Source organism: Cervus canadensis, chromosome 12 (assembly GCF_019320065.1).
Source record: "Cervus canadensis isolate Bull #8, Minnesota chromosome 12, ASM1932006v1, whole genome shotgun sequence".
Lineage (NCBI taxonomy): Eukaryota > Metazoa > Chordata > Mammalia > Artiodactyla > Cervidae > Cervus > Cervus canadensis.
The window spans coordinates 25,120,462-25,136,851 of NC_057397.1; the positions used below are offsets into that span (position 1 = coordinate 25,120,462).

Here is a 16,390-nt window from a genome sequence, read left to right on the forward strand (position 1 = left end):
TCAATCAAGTTACATATCCTGGAAGGGTAAATCACCTTTCTATCTCACCTTCCTGATCACAGTTGGGGGAATTATAGGAGATGCTGAAATGAAATTCTGGCACTGGGCAGCGTGCCCTTCCCTGGGCAACTAAAAGCTGCTTTTCTGCCAGGATGACATCTGGTTTCTGGGGACCATGTGTGTCTCCCCGTCACCCTGACTCTGATCTAAATACTGAAAGAACACACTCCAAGCAGTAATGATTTGGTGTAATGTAAGTGATAGACTTCTTGCAGAGTCTCCTTCACAGCTGTTTGCTCTTCTGAAATTAGCTCCTCTTTTTCTCCTCCTCCTATTTTGATGATTGAATGCGTATTTTCAAAAGATGGTAAATGCAAGGAAAAAAGCCAAAGTAGTAAGCTGATAAGTGTAAAGTTTGTATTCCCTTAACCTGCAGTCCTGTCTCCTGTAATTTGCCAAAACTCATCATCATAAGTTGGAAAAATATATGCAAAAAATTCATTTCAGCATTAACTACTTAGTGAAGATTTGAAAACAACCAAAATTTGTAGCAATAGAGTACCAACTTAATAAAATGCATGTATATCTAAAGATACATAACACACAGGACTATTATGTAGCCATTAAAAATAATGGTATAGTTTTATATAATTTTTTTATTGTAAAAGTACTTCGTGGTATGGAATAATGTTTATGACATAGTGACTGAAAAGCAAATTTCAGGACAGCATTTGTGTGTTCCCATTTATATAAAACTGTATGGTTCTATGTGTATTTATTCATGGTGCGATGTCTGAAAATATGTTTAAACAGTGTCATCTCTAGTGAATGAACTTGGAGATTTCTTTCCTGGTTGATAACCCGTGATGGAACTAAGACTATGCTGTTGAAATTCATCTATCCATTTTAGTGATTGTTAAACCACATTAATAGTTTTTAAGAAATTGGTTCTTGAATCTCATGTCTAATTATTTTTAATATTATTGAGCCTGCAAAACATGAAGGCCACAGTTGGTGTCTTGACTACACAAGACTCAGATATCTTAGTGTTTAATTATATTCTTAGCCTATGTCTTATGAATACCTCTGCCTTAACTTATACATTTTCTAAGGATGGAAGATGTATTTATTAATCTGTGTATCATTTGGCATAGCATGTCCTAGAAATACCCTTTTTAAAAAAAAATCCTTAAATGTGAAATATATTCCCACTAATTTGCCTAACAAAACACTTTCTGTTCTATTCAGGTGTTGAGTTTGGTGCTCGAATGATAACTATTGATGGAAAACAGATAAAACTTCAGATATGGGATACGGTAAGTATAGCGCAGATACCTTGTATGACCTCAGTAAAGTCATTTTATAAAAGTACATTGTTGTGTGTTTGTTCAGTTTTAATGTTATTTTATGACTGTTATGGTTTGTTAGACACCTGCAACCATGACATAAAATGTGGTAACAGAAAAGATTCATTTTTATCATGCAATATTTTCAACAGCGGTACCCTAGGTGTCAGGTGTAGGGGAACATATTTGAGCAAATGCTCAGGCTATGGGATCCAAATAGAAATGCTTCAGAAACTGTGTTTTTAAGAAAAACAAGCAGTATACTGTCTAAAGTATACATGTGAATTAAAATATATGAATGTCAGTACCTTAGAGTCACTTGATGTGATAGTTTATTGGTTTATTCTAAAAATAGGATTTAGTCCTGAGCACTTGATGCTACCTTGCTCCCAATCCTGTCGTTTACATTCATCGAATGCAAGTTCAATATCCTGTCACATAGTTTTTAATGGCAGTTTCTCATCTGAACCACGGAAAGTTATTTGCATGAGTATTTTCTTTATTTTCCCATCTTCTGCATAAAAGAGAAGTACTTCATTGTATACAATTGATATGTAGAGACCTCAAAGAGCCTTTGCTTATGTGGCTTATAGCTATCACTATCACTAGAGTTTAAGGCTGAGAAACGTATTAAACAGTTCATTATTGATTGATTGTAGAATAACCCTGATAAACTCATTGTATATTAGAGTAAAAAATGCAATTTTTATGGAAATTGACCATTTTCCCAAGACAAAAATCTATTTTCCAGTGTGAAGAGTGTCATTTTGTTACATTTTGAAAATTGTCTTTACACTCTGCTTAGTAGAAGACAGCTGGATTCTTGTGTCGCCCTCTGCATCAAGTCTTTTGTGTGTTGTTTTGTTGAAGTCTATGAAGAGAATGGCCCCGCCCGTCAGAACAAGACCCAGTTTCCTCCTCAGTCAGTCTCTCCCATCAGGAAGCTTCCATAAGCCTCTTATCCTTTTCCATCAGAGGGCAGACAGACTGAAAACCACAGTCACAGAAAACTAACCAATCTAATCACATGGACCACAGCCTTGTCTAACTCGATGAAACTATGAGCCATGCTGTGTAGGGCCACCCAAGACGGATGGGTCATGGTGGAGAGTTCTGGCAAAATGTGGTCCACTGGAGAAGGAAATAGAAACCACTGCAGTATTCTTGCCTTGAGAACCCCATGAACAGTATGAAAAGGCAAAAAGATAGGACACTGAAATATGAACTCCCCAGGTCAGTAGGTGCCCAGTTTGCTACTGGACAGCATCACTGACTCAATGGACATGAGTCTGAGTAAACTCCAGGAGTTGGTGATGGACAGGGAGGCCTGGCATGCTACAGTCCATGGGGTCACAAAGAGTCGGACACAACTGAACAACCGAACTGAACTGATGAAGAGAATACAACCTCACGCAGATAGGTAGTTGGAGAATGGAGGACCTCATGGGCCCTTCAGGAGTCTTGGGGACTCCCAGAGGTCCAGGTATCCCACTGTAAGCACCACTGCCTTAGGGCAATTAGGACTTAAGTCTTCGCTGAACCCCAATTGAGAAAATCCGAAAGGTTTAGGACAACAAACAGCATATCTCTAAACTAGTAAATGAAATGGAAAATACAGGGAATTTTACTGCCGCATGCCCCTGGTCTTTTTTTTTTTTCCTAATCTTACAGTCTTAGTGTCTCACCTGTCACCTTTAATAGCCATTACTGAAAGAAGGTATCTTGAAGAATATTCAGTCTCACAGACTGGATTCTTAAGAACGCCGAGCGAATTTCTGAAGGCTGTCGTGAGACCTAGGTTTCCTCATCTTTCCTATATGCCACACAGTCATCCCAAAATGGGAAACCCTAAATCTCTGTCTTGCTCTGTTTGAGAATCATATATGGGACTCTATTTTTATGCTTTCTTTTTCCTCTTTCTGCAGTGCAAATTTATGCATTCACCATTTCTTAGTGTTTCCCCCACCCCCAACCTGTAGCATATCATAACTTTCTGGATTTATGTTCTCTCAAGCAATGTAACTTCAAAACTGCACAGAAAAGAGAAAAATAAAATACACAAACTCCCTTCTTTCCTAGAGATTTTAATTAATGATCTCTAACCAAAAGGAAATCTTTTCTACTTCTATATTAATAGTTTCTCTTCTTTTCCAGAAGTGATTGTTTTACAGAAACCAGTTTGCTTCCTTAGCTAATAAAACATTCTTGTGCAACCCAAATCCTTCACTGTAGTGTGAACTAAACTGCTTACTGTTCTTTAATATGTTTTTCATACATTGTGCCTTGCATACTTTACTTGAAGTCGCTCTACATTAATGTCTACCTCCCGTGATCTGCTTTTCTTACATGACAGCGTTAAAAGAATCTGAAGTCAGCAGTTACATCCTCTGAAGTCTTTTTTCAAAGTAAATATTCTTAAATTTGTCAAAGCATTCAACATCTCTTCTTTCTTAGATCTTTGCAACCTTTATTTCTCTTCCCAGAATCTTCTTAAGTTTCTATATGAAATTCCCTTAAAAAACCTAGAATTAAATAGTCCTGGTTGACTTTTTCTCCATCCTTGCTGTTGACACTAAGACAGCCTAAAAATTACTGTGATTCTTGTTAATCTTGCAGTCATCCAAACCAGAAGTCTTACCCTTGCATGTAAACCTCAGAATCTTTTTCCTTGATAACAGCAGTCCTTGATCACAGGTCTAGATTTGTAAGTTGAGTAAAGTACCTGAGATTCCTTGTTTGGGCCCTGGACAGCTTAGTTGGCTACTTAGAAATCCTTTTTTCTTTTTAGCTCTCAGCTGTGTTCCATGTAACTGGAGTTGTTAGATAAATGACTGACAAACTAAAAGGTATTACTGTAGTATTGATTCTCACAACTTTTAATTTTCTAACTTGATTGGCTGTTTGGGATCATTGAAGATGACATATTTGAATGTCTGCTATAAATAAACTTCAGTATTCTGAATTGGGCTATCCCTCAAGAAGATCTAAGGAGGAAAAAAGGTAAGCATGTGAATAGTGTGTTCATTTTATCTAATCAATAGTATTAGACCCAAATGATCACATGAAGGGGAAAAGGCTAAGTATAGGCTGTGGTGGACAAGCTTCCTAGCTTTGTGAGAGGATTATGGAGCTTGAACTGGTCCTCAGAGGGAATAGATATTGGGGAAGTAGAAAGAGGAGAAAAATTTTCAGACAAAGAGTTAAAATAGAGGCACAGAAGCAGGAATATTCAGAATATGGATAGAATACCAGTAGGAAAAAAATGGCTGTATGAATAAGACTTTTATTGAATAATAATATAAAATTCTAGAGAAACAAATAGAAATCAGATGCCCAAGAGGTTAGGATTTACATTCAGGGTAAAGATTTTTGAACACTAGTTTGATGCATGTAGACTTGTATATTAATGGAGGTAACAGAAGAGGAGGAGTTGTTAAATTACCAAACTGGTTACTACAGAAATTGTTATCAACAGAAAGGCACATAGGGAAGCCAATTTGGGGGAATCTTTATATCCTTAGCTGCTATTAGGAATCCCTTTCTACAAATAATTCTATATCTTGTTCAGTTTCAAACTTCTAAGATCTCTTTAAGCCACCATCTTATAGTGAAGAGGATGAAAAACATCTATATATCCTATATTGATTTTCTTTTCACTTAAAATAGTATCAGTTGATCACACTTTGGACAGGTTTACATTAAAGTGTTTTTTAAAGACTAGATTACTTTACTTTAATATGATCAAGATCATTAACCATTGGGCTAGCTTTCTGCAGTTAGTTGTTCAGTAGGCCAGAGTATGGGATGTTGTTCCTACAAGTCCGGTCTCAAGAAACTTCTGAATACTGATCTTTGCTTATTACAGAGTAATCATAGATTTTAAGATGCATAGCTGCATTCATGACAGTCACTTGGAATGTCATTTTTTTGGTTGAATTTTTGTTTGATTTTGTAATTATGGCAGGATCCAGATCCAGTGGATTTAGTATAAAGTGATGCATAATATACATTATTTCCATATTGCAATATGTTTCTTCTTTGTAAAACAATTCAGGAGGAATGGAAGTGATATGCAAATATGTGCTTTTCCTAAGTTTGTTTCCGTTTTACTATTTCTTATTTGGACTATAAACCCTGAAGTTTTAGATCTCAGTATAGTTCTTCTGTACGATCTGTAGCAATGTACAGTTAACCCTTGAACAGTGTGAGGTTAGGGTTGCCAACCCTCCACGCTCAAAAATCTGGTTATATAGTTAGCCCTTCTTCTCCATGGTTCTTCCTATCCCCGGTTCTTCCATGTTCGTGGATTCAACTAACCTCAGACTATTTTCCATTGAAAAAGCTCCACATATAAATGGATCCACACAGTTCAAAACCATGTTGTTCAAGGGTCAACTATATTCATTTTAATTCATCCCACAAAAGATCCCACCAAGATCGATTTAAAGAACTTTTACGTTTGCTCTTTGTATAGACTTGGGATATAGAAGAGCTCTAAACTTGATTTTCGTCTTGAACACATAAGATACTTAGCTTTTTTGTATTGTTTACCACATAATCCTTCCTTGGTATATATCATTCACAGTGAAGTAAATCTCTTAAAAATCTAGTCCTTCGTTTTCCCATACTAAGCAGTTGAAGAGGAAATTCCCATAAGGCTTGCCTTTTGAACTTGGATTTGAATTTTTTTTTGAAAGCTGTGTCTCAATAAATTATATAAAAATAATTGTAAGTAGTTTCCTACTTCCAGCTAGTATCTAGTGTTTTAACCTCAAATTCTGTGAAACGAGTTGGCTGTTTTTACAGCCCTTTTATGTGATGGCTTTCTCAGTATCTAATTTTTCACAAGACATACTGCCAGAATTATTTTTAAGTTACCAAAAGAAGGTCTCATTCTTTAGTTTCCACTGGGAGAAGTTCTTTTTTACTGAATCTTAGTATGTCAGGACCTACTAATGTCCACTCATTTAGGCGGACATCAGTATGGATGTGACATCAGAATGGAGTGATAATCGTTTTGTGCATTTGCCTGAGACATTAGAATTCATTCTTTCACTCAGCAGGCTTTCTCTGCATGTCTGGTGTTTGCCAGACCCAGTGCTAGGCGGAGGATAGGAAGAACCACAGTGACAGCACTTGAGTATTACTACTAGAACAGGGCAGAACCCGAGCTGTCCATGTGCATTCTGAGGGTGGGAAGGACTGAATATTTACACTGGAAGATCAGAACTCAGAATGCAAGGAGCTAGTAGATTTTTAATTAAAAAATTGTGAAAGCAGACTTTGTTGTGTACTTAATTTACATGCCATTTTTTTTCTCAAAGGTTGAAATGATTAAAAATGAAAAGTTATTTTCGATAAGAACTGTCCCCAATTTTAAATTCAGAGGCAAAAGACATCCCACACCACCCTTTCTTAAAAAGCAGAACATTAATGCCGCTAGTAGAAGAGAGAAATTAACTAGTATCTCTGAAGTCTGTTTTCACAAGTGGGTATTAAGATGACTTTATGTCCTCTTGCCTTTTGACAAGCATTATATATCAAATACAGAGAAAATTGATTAAGTGTAGAGAAAAGAATTACATAAATTCAGAACCATTTTCTGTTTTTTCATAATAAAATGATTGCTCAAAGAATTCCATCTGATCACTGTTGAAAGCTCACTGCAGTTTATGATATAACTGATAAAATCTGCATCCTTGGCCTTCCAACAACCTTTACACCAGCAGATGGTGGGCGTAAAGATGTCATTCATCATTTATTTACAATGGGCTTTATTTATTCTAGTGTCAACAGCTGCCCCAGGGAGTGGGTTATTGAATTCAAATGTGAGGCTCTGGGTTATTTGCTTCCTTTCAAATTTGTCTTCTGAGCTTAGTTGCTAGGAGTCCATTCTGTGTTCTAATAATGATTCATGTATTGTGAAGCCATTCAGTAAATTGGGTTGTCAGGGATTGCCAAAAAAGGTTTCGAGGTCTTGTTTTGGGGGGTGGCGGGGTGTGGATTGCATGTGCGTCTGGTTGACTTGAGCAGTAGTGGTATTGCGTGACTTTTTCCTAAAACTGGTGAAGTTAGGATTTCTTCTTTTCCTTTTATGTACTCATTATCTCCCTGTCGATATATTCCACATGTGAATAATAAGGAAACACAGAGGGCTGTTTACTAAAGGGAACTCTCAAACTTTTCTTCTCTCCTCACAGGCAGGGCAAGAGTCCTTCCGTTCCATCACACGGTCGTATTACAGAGGAGCAGCAGGGGCTTTGCTAGTGTATGATATTACAAGGTGAGAACTTGCAAGTGGTTCTGCTCAGTGGGCAACGCAGAGAATTTTTCCAAGTATCAGTAGTAAAAGTATAGCTTTGCCTTTATGTCCTGACTACTTGCCTTTAAAATTTGTGTATCTTGAATTAAATTTAAATTTCCTACAGAAATCTGTAACTGAGTTGCTCTCTTATATAAATAAGCATCCCAAGTTGATCAGTTTGGTAATGATATTTATACATTGGAATTTCCTGAAGTGAGGTTACATTTAATTCCTAAACTGAACTATAGTCATTGAGCTGTGACTCCAGATACTGTACTTAAAATCTGTTTCTTGTTTCTTCATTGCATATGGCTAAAAACAATCTTTAATGGAATGTATACTGTTCATTGTATAGCACTTAGGGAAAATACTTTGAAAATAGCCATCAGATTGTCATTTATGTTTAGGAGAGACACATTCAACCACTTGACAACCTGGTTAGAAGATGCCCGCCAGCATTCCAATTCCAACATGGTCATTATGCTTATTGGAAATAAAAGGTAAAAAGACTATATCTTTAAATCTTTATTGCCTAATGGTGAAGACTGGATAGCTGTTTATGTGGTCACTGTTAAAGTGCCTGTCTTGTACATTGTCCAAAATATAAGTTATTGATTTCTTAAATTAAGAAATTTTTTTAATATTAAGAAGTTTCTTTTGGTTTTTAAAATACAGATCATAAGCTTTATTGGGATTTATTATTATTTGAAATAGTTTTTGTTGGAAGCTGTATTTTAAATAATATTTTTATGGAGTTTTATCTGATTAGTAATTTAAAATAAAACCCACTGATTTGTTTGGTGGCTAGGTCACTGTTCGGTATTATCCAAAATACTTGGCAGTAGAAATAAGGATCCATACAGAACTCAGAAAAACATTTTTTCCCTTTATCGTGATTTAATATGTATTACATGAGTTAATGCAATACATGGATTAATCATGTGTGTTTCTACTTGAAGGCCAAAGCACTTTTATTAATAATATTGTTTAATAGATACCATATTTAGTACTTTTAAGCTTACCTCTAGGACTTACATATTAGTGTCATCTTAATAGTATTTTTACAATCTTATTTTACCTTATATTAATTGCAGTGAATGTCTTTGTGTTTGTTTTAAATGATAGTATAATACATAGGAAAACAGTTTCTTGACCGTAGTTTCTATAAACTTTCAAGAGTGTAGGAAAGTTTTCACTAATTTAGTAGAAAATTACAGTGGTAACAATTAAAACTAGTATTTTTAAATTGCTAGATACAGAATTCATTCATTCTTCAGGTTTATAAAATAGTATTAAAAGAATATTTTTAGAAAAGTAAAAGTATTACTCTTATATGGTAATAAACACAACAAAGCTTTTATTTATTTCATCCATTAATGAGGGAACCAGTAAGATGGTACAATTAGTTCAAAAGAGAACTCAAAATGCCACACGTTTATAATCAAATAAGGAATGCTGAAATGAATTTACAGATGGATACAAAACTGAACAAAATTCATAGATTGATAGCTATATTCCACCAGGGCTCAGCTTGCATTTCCATGGACAAGAATTACTTGCATTAGTATCTGTTTTTCATAAGTTCGTTTCTCTTTAATATATCTACAATTATTGAAAACTTGTGGGGTGCAATTAAAGCAGTGCTTAGAGGGAGATTATAACACAAAACACTTTTATTAGGGAAGAGTTTCAAATCAGTAACCTAAACTTTCACCTTAAGATTAAAACTAGAAAGGTAAGAGCAATGTAAACCTAAGGTAAACAAAAATAAATAAGGAGGTTAATGAAAAGAAAACCAGTAAAACTAAAAGCTAGCTCTTGAGAAGACTGAGAAAAGAAGACACACATTATCACTATTGGGAATAAAAGAGTAACATCACCACAGATCCTTTAGATATTAAAGGGATAATGAGAGAGTAGTGTAAACAAATGGATTGGGGAGATGTTGGCCAAAGGAGTGCAGACCTGTAGTTAGAAGATGAATAAGTTCTGGTACCTCATGTACAGCGCTGTGATTATAGTTAGCAGGACTGCACCGTGTACCAGGTGCTGTGAAACAAGATCTTAAACGTTCTTACCATAAAATCAAATGATACATGATGTGATGGAAGTGCTAGCTGATGCTACCGTGGTAGTCATATTGTGTTATATAAATGCTTCAAGTCAATACGTTGTATTCCTTAAACTTACAGTGTTACATGTCAACTGTGTCTCAAAAAATAAATAATCCCTAAACAATTTTAAAAAAACATTTTTTTCACAGCTGTTTGATTTACCAGTTCTAAACTGTAGTTACCATAGTCTTCATAAACTTCCTCTATTAGATGACTGCTTTCTTATCTGTAGAATCTTCTAGTGCAAAAAATAAATCTAAATAAATGGAGAGATATACCATGTTCATGGATTGGAAAATACATATTTTTAAGATGTCAGCTTTTCACAAATTGGTCTGCAGATTCATTGTAATCTCAAAATGCTTCAGTCTTTTTTAAGCAGGTAGAAATTGACAAGCTGATTTTAAAATTTATTTGAAAATGCAAAGGTCATAGAATAGCTAATATTGGAGGATTTGCTGGTTTCAGTAAAGTGACTTCAAGATTTATTATAAAGCTACTGTAATAAGTCTGATATTGGCATAGATAGACATAGATCATTGAAACAAAGTGAGAAATAAGAAGTCAGTCTATACCCAGGTAGTTTGTTTTTTGATAAAGATGCCATGGTTCAGTAGGGGAAGGGGTAATCTTTTCTTCAAATGGTGCTGGAACAATTGAATAACCATGTGCAAAAAATTAACGTTGATTCTTACCTCACACCATATACAAAAATTAACTGGAAATGGATTATAGACCTCAACGTAAGAGCTAAAGGTATTAAAAAAAAAACTGTAGAAGAAACCATATAAAATTTTAGGGATTCTGATTTTGTCAAACATTACTTACATAGAGAATGATCAACTTAACAAATATTGGTAAGGATTTAGAGGAAATTGAAACTCTCATACTGCTGGTGGGAATATAAAATAATACAATGATTTTGCATAACAATTTAGGAGTTTCTTTAGAAAATAAACACACATTTGCTATACCACTTAGCCATTTCACTCCTAAGCATTTACCCGAGAAAAAAGGATGAAAAAGGAGACATGCTATTTTCCATTTATATAAAACCCTAGCAAATGCAGACTATTCTTTAGTAGCAGAAAGCAGATCATTAGTTGCCTAGGGCACAGGGGAAGGAAAGGGTGAATTACAGTGGGGAATAAGGAGACTGGTGGCTTTACCGGGTATACACATATCAAACTCATCAAGTTTTCTATTAAACGTGATTTTATTTTTATGTTAGTTGTATTGCTGTAAAGCTGTTAAAAAGAAAGTAACATAATTAAATATTATAATGGCATAAATTAAATTTTTTTAGTGTTATTTTAATTGAGGTTTGCTGTTAAGAGAACATAGAATTGTTCCTCCATATCCATGGGGGATTGATTCTGTCATTCTCCTCAAATATCAAAATTCTTTTAAGATTAAGGCTATTGGAGGGAAGCTTTGGTCTTTGTATTCAGTAATATGGAAGTATTCATACTACCATTCAGTGGTGATGTGTGAAATAGTAAGAGGAGAATGTTTGAGTAATAAAGGAAAAGTTCACACTTTTATCTTACCAGTGTTTTCCTTGTGTTTAAAACGAGACGGGGGCAGCTTGTTGTTTAGTCACTAAGTCATGTCCGACTCTTTTGCGACCCCATGGACTATAGCCCACCACTTTGTCCATGGTATTTGCCAGGCAAGAATACTGGAGTGGGTTGCCATTTTCTTCTCCAGGGGATCTTCCCAACCCAGGGAGCAAACTCTGCATTGGCAGGCCAGCTTTTTACCCCTGAGCCACTGGAGAAGCTACTTACTGGTGGCTTAAATTTGGTTGCTGCCTGTAATTCAGTTGTGAAAAGAAAGAGCAAACTATAGTGTATACCAAACATGTTTCTAATGATTGTAGAAGGGTAGTTCTTTAGGATACACTAGCTGTGGAAAGACATTTTAGGGAAGAAACTAAGAAAAAAAAAATGTATGACATTCAAAGAGTGAATGGCAATGAACAGAGATAAATGGGATTATTATCAGATAACGGGAGTTGGGGTAAACCTGGAGACAGAGAGTAAGCCATTTTTGAGTTAGGTGGATTAAGCTGTAGGGAGCCAGTGGAACCATTTGAGAAAGATAGTGACCTAGTCAGAATGACAGATGACATAGATTTTTCTTAACTGTGGCATTTGGAATTGATTATACAAGAAATTAGAAAGCAGAGTCTACAAAGATGAAAGTTTTTAATAGGTAAAGGATTAGAATACCCTAAACAAGAAAGCATAAGTTAAGAAAATGGTTTACTACTTAAGTAGTAAAAGTGATTTAAGTGGGATTAATGGGGTGAAAAGTCAAAGACCACAATATGATTTTATGCCTGGAAAACTGAAGAAATGAGTGCTAAAACAGAAGAAGTGAACACTGAAGTGCCACTTTCTTTTTTTCAAACAACTCCTTATATGTACATACCCTTAACCCTCTGCTAATATAACATTTGCAAATGCAGACATCATGAGAGATGCTGGTAGGGAAAACTTGTGACTAACTTGAAATATCCCCAAATAAGGGATTATTTAAATAAAATGTGGCATACACATAAAATGGGATGAAGGGCAGTTAAGGGAAAGTATTTTCTTGAAGATTTTGTGTAACTTAAGGCTAATTTCAGATAACAAAACTCTTAAGAATGAGATAAGATAAGGGAGCTGAATTTCAGTAGCACACTGCCATATCACTGTTGAGGGTGTCCCCCAACCCTTATTTTTTATTCCTGCTAGAATATAAGCTCCATGAGGTGGCCAGGGCGGCGGGGGTAGGGGGTGCGGCGAGGTGTTTTATGTCTAATTTGATGAGTGATCTGTCCCCAGATCCTGGAAATGGCTTGGCACGCAGGAGGGCCCCAGATTTCAGTTGGATAGATTATCTTCATCCAGTTATGCAGACTGAGTTTAATTTTTTTTTTTTTTTACAATAAAACACACTTGAAGAAGAGACAGCTACTTTTTACCCCTACCTTAACTAATACGATTCCAGTATGATAAAAATGGATACCGTACTTTTGTCCAAAATTTCTAAATTAGACTTCTATTTTTCTCTCTCTCCTTTGATTAACAGTTTTATTGGGAATTAAACCAACTAGGATGAATAATTAATGTTTCAGTAGTACTTTGAATTTTATCAGTCAACTTCCTGTAATTTCTGAGGATTGTGTCTTATTTTTAATCATATTCAGACTCTGAGTCTGGCTGAAGGATGAGGAGTCTAGTGTAATTTTGCTCTCTCATCATGTTGAGTAAGATAGTTCCCTTCTTTCGTAACCCACTGTACTCAAAGGTGGGATTTGAGGCTTGATGTTCCCTTTGAGTTTCTCTGGTTTTAGCATTCTAGGACTCTAACTTAGAATCTTTCTTTGCTTGGATTGTTAGTTCTTTGAAACTAAGCAGTGTGCACTTTGACTCTCATAATACACAGGATAATGCAGTTAATTATTATGTGTGAAAAATTAATTGGAAAAATGGTCAGCACAACTTTGAATCTAATTGTATTGTGTTGGTTGATAGCTGAGCCCTTTCTTTCCCATGTTCAGTGATTTAGAATCTAGAAGAGAAGTAAAAAAAGAAGAAGGTGAAGCTTTTGCACGAGAACACGGACTTATCTTCATGGAAACTTCTGCTAAGACTGCTTCTAATGTAGAAGAGGTAAATAAAGGCCTTTTTTAAATGTTTATCTTTCTACGTAATAGCAATCATTTGTTAATCATTTGTTGGTTATACCCCATAGGCTTTTTAGACACAGATAGTTGTTGAAAGTACAAAATTTCTTTCCTTTGAAATACCTTGTAACATTCATGTTATATCAGATTCTCAAATTATATTCTGAGCCTTCTCTTGAAGTCAGAATGATTTAACAGATCTTTGTATATACTTTGCCTAAAATCTTTTTTAATGTGGTTGAAGAGGGGAAAAAAAGAACACTAATGAAATTTGGAAATGTTTCAAGACGCTAAACATTTGTAGCTGTTTGCATCCACTTCTGCTTAAATAGAGGAAGTATTATTGCTATATAACATTATATTAAACATGGGAATTCTGCCATATTTAATAAATAAGATTTGTGGTATCTTAATTATTTCTGTTGTCAACCTGAACTGTGGAAGTTTTCTGAACACACCATATTTTTCTGTGCTTTGTGTATGTGGGATATGGGATTTATTTACTACACATGCAGGAGTAGGCAGTCAATCCTCTCTAAGGTAAATGTATGACTACACTCTAGTTCATAAAAAGGAGAAATGAGACTTAAGAAAATATGTAGTTTGCACAGAGTAATGCTGCAGTTTCCACCTTCTGGGTAAGAATTTTAAAAGCAGCTGCAGAAAAGCTGCAGAAATGATTGGAGAAGCACTTGCTTTAAGGATAGGGGTCCTAAGCCACGGGACCTTCCACATAGTAAACAGTGAATACATATTTATTAGGAATAATACTCGTCTAATTACCTGTTGAACCCGGAAGTTGACTATAGTAGTTCAGCAGCATTGGTATTTTCACTGAAGAATTCTTAGGTAAGATATCCTGTTCATCTCCACTTAATGAGGTGCTCTGTGATTGTCCTTAATATGTTTCTTACAGGTTCCAACTAATGCTTTACCTGTGTTGCCAATTAATTGCAACTTGATGACATATGAAAATGTTTTACTTTACACAGCAAACCCAGAGAGAAATCCATTCTGTCCTCTTGTTTAACTTAAAATAGACAGAAAGCTGCCTGTTTCAATGATGCATTCCTTTCCTAGAGGTTGGATTTGAAACTGGAGGGGCTAGTGTGTTGTGGTCGTTTCAAGACATAGGAAACATATCTTTATTGATTATTAACAGTGGATTTTCGTGTTGATTTTGAGAACCTTAAAACCAGAACTATCTGTATTTTATGAAAGAGCTGTCCTGTGAAGTCAGATGACAAGACAGCCACTACCGGAAAGTAATTCTGAATTTCTGGTTTTAACTCTGAAGCCTTTGTGTTCATTTTCTAATTTTTAACAAGTCACAGTAGGTGTTTATTTATAAGTAGAAAATTACTATTGTCATTTGACTGAACATTTAAATGAAGTATATTTCATTAATGTTTTGGCAGCGTTATTACAAAAATTCTGTATCTGTGGTTAATAATGAAAATAATTGTTTAAATTTGATCAGGGCAGGAATTTTCCATACTCTTGAGAGAGCAGCACTTTTCTTAATCATGTAAATTAATTTACCTCTCAGAAGCCAAGGATATTAGGAGATAATCTTTTTAGATTCCATTTTAAAGGATTCATAGATAAGCATTGCATAATATAACATGTGAGATCTTACCTAAAGGCTAAAAATGTTTCATGATAAAATATTTTAAGAAGATGGAAGTCCATTCTATGATCCAAAGGAAATCAAACTTGAATCTGTACACAACTTAGAAACTAATTGAACATGAAAATAATAACCAGGCTAACAAACACATGAAAAGGTGCTCAACATCACTCATTATTAGAGAAATGCAAATCAAAACCACAATGAGGTACCATTACACACCAGTCAGGATGGCTGCTATCCAAAAGTCTACAAGCAATAAATGCTGGAGAGGCTGTGGAGAAAAGGGAACCCTCTTACACTGTTGGTGGGAATGCAAACTAGTACAGCCACTATGGAAAACAGTGTGGAGATTCTTTAAAAAACTGGAATTAGAACTGCCATATGACCCAGCAATCCCACTTCTGGGCATACACACTGAGGAAACCAGATCTGAAAGAGACACATGCACCCCAATGTTCATCGCAGCACTGTTTATAATAGCCAGGACATGGAAGCAACCTAGATGCCCATCAGCAGATGAATGGATAAGGAAGCTGTGGTTCATATACACCATGGAATATTACTCAGCCGTCAAAAAGAATTCATTTGAACCAGTCCTAATGAGATGGATGAAACTGGAGCCTCTTATACAGAGTGAAGTAAGCCAGAAAGATAAAGAACATTACAGCATACTAACACATATATATGGAATTTAGAAAGATGGTAACGATAACCCTATATGCAAAACAGAAAAAGAGACACAGAAATACAGAACAGACTTTTGAACTCTGTGGGAGAAGGTGAGGGTGGGATGTTTCAAAAAGAACAGCATGTATACTATCTATGGTGAAACAGATCACCAGCCCAGGTGGGATGCATGAGACAAGTGCTCCGGCCTGGTGCACTGGGAAGACCCAGAGGAATCGGGTGGAGAGGGAGATGGGAGGGGGGATCGGGATGGGGAATAAGTGTAAATCTATGGCTGATTCATATCAATGTATGACAAAACCCACTGAAATGTTGTGAAGTAATTAGCCTCCAACTAATAAAAAAATTAAAAAAAAAGAAAATAATAACCAAAGGACTTCTGCATCTGGGAAGATGGAGTAGACTGACTTTCCACCTATTTTTCCTGCTGAGTACAACTAAAACTCTGAGCATTATATGTAAAACAGTTATAAGAAGACCGAAAAGTAGCAAGAAGAAGGCCAACCAGCTAGAGACCCTGGGATCTGAGGAATGATGCAGCAGGGGTCCCCTTGGTTCATTTTTGCCTCATATTACCTCAGATTGGGTTCAGGAGTAAGTGGCAATCCAGAAAGTTGTGTTCTTCTG

At 35.6% G+C, this 16,390-nt stretch overlaps 1 protein-coding gene across 2 annotated transcripts in view; it reads left to right on the plus strand.

Annotated features, from left to right (window-relative positions):
• RAB2A (RAB2A, member RAS oncogene family) overlaps positions 1-16,390 on the plus strand; it is a 65,319-nt gene that overhangs the window by 33,457 nt on the left and 15,472 nt on the right. For both annotated transcript variants that reach the window (XM_043483152.1, XM_043483153.1), the window contains 4 exons: positions 1,249-1,316; positions 7,547-7,629; positions 8,058-8,150; positions 13,318-13,429. In XM_043483152.1, coding sequence (XP_043339087.1) covers positions 1,249-1,316; positions 7,547-7,629; positions 8,058-8,150; positions 13,318-13,429 — 356 coding nt within the window. The remainder of the gene's footprint in view (positions 1-1,248; positions 1,317-7,546; positions 7,630-8,057; positions 8,151-13,317; positions 13,430-16,390) is intronic.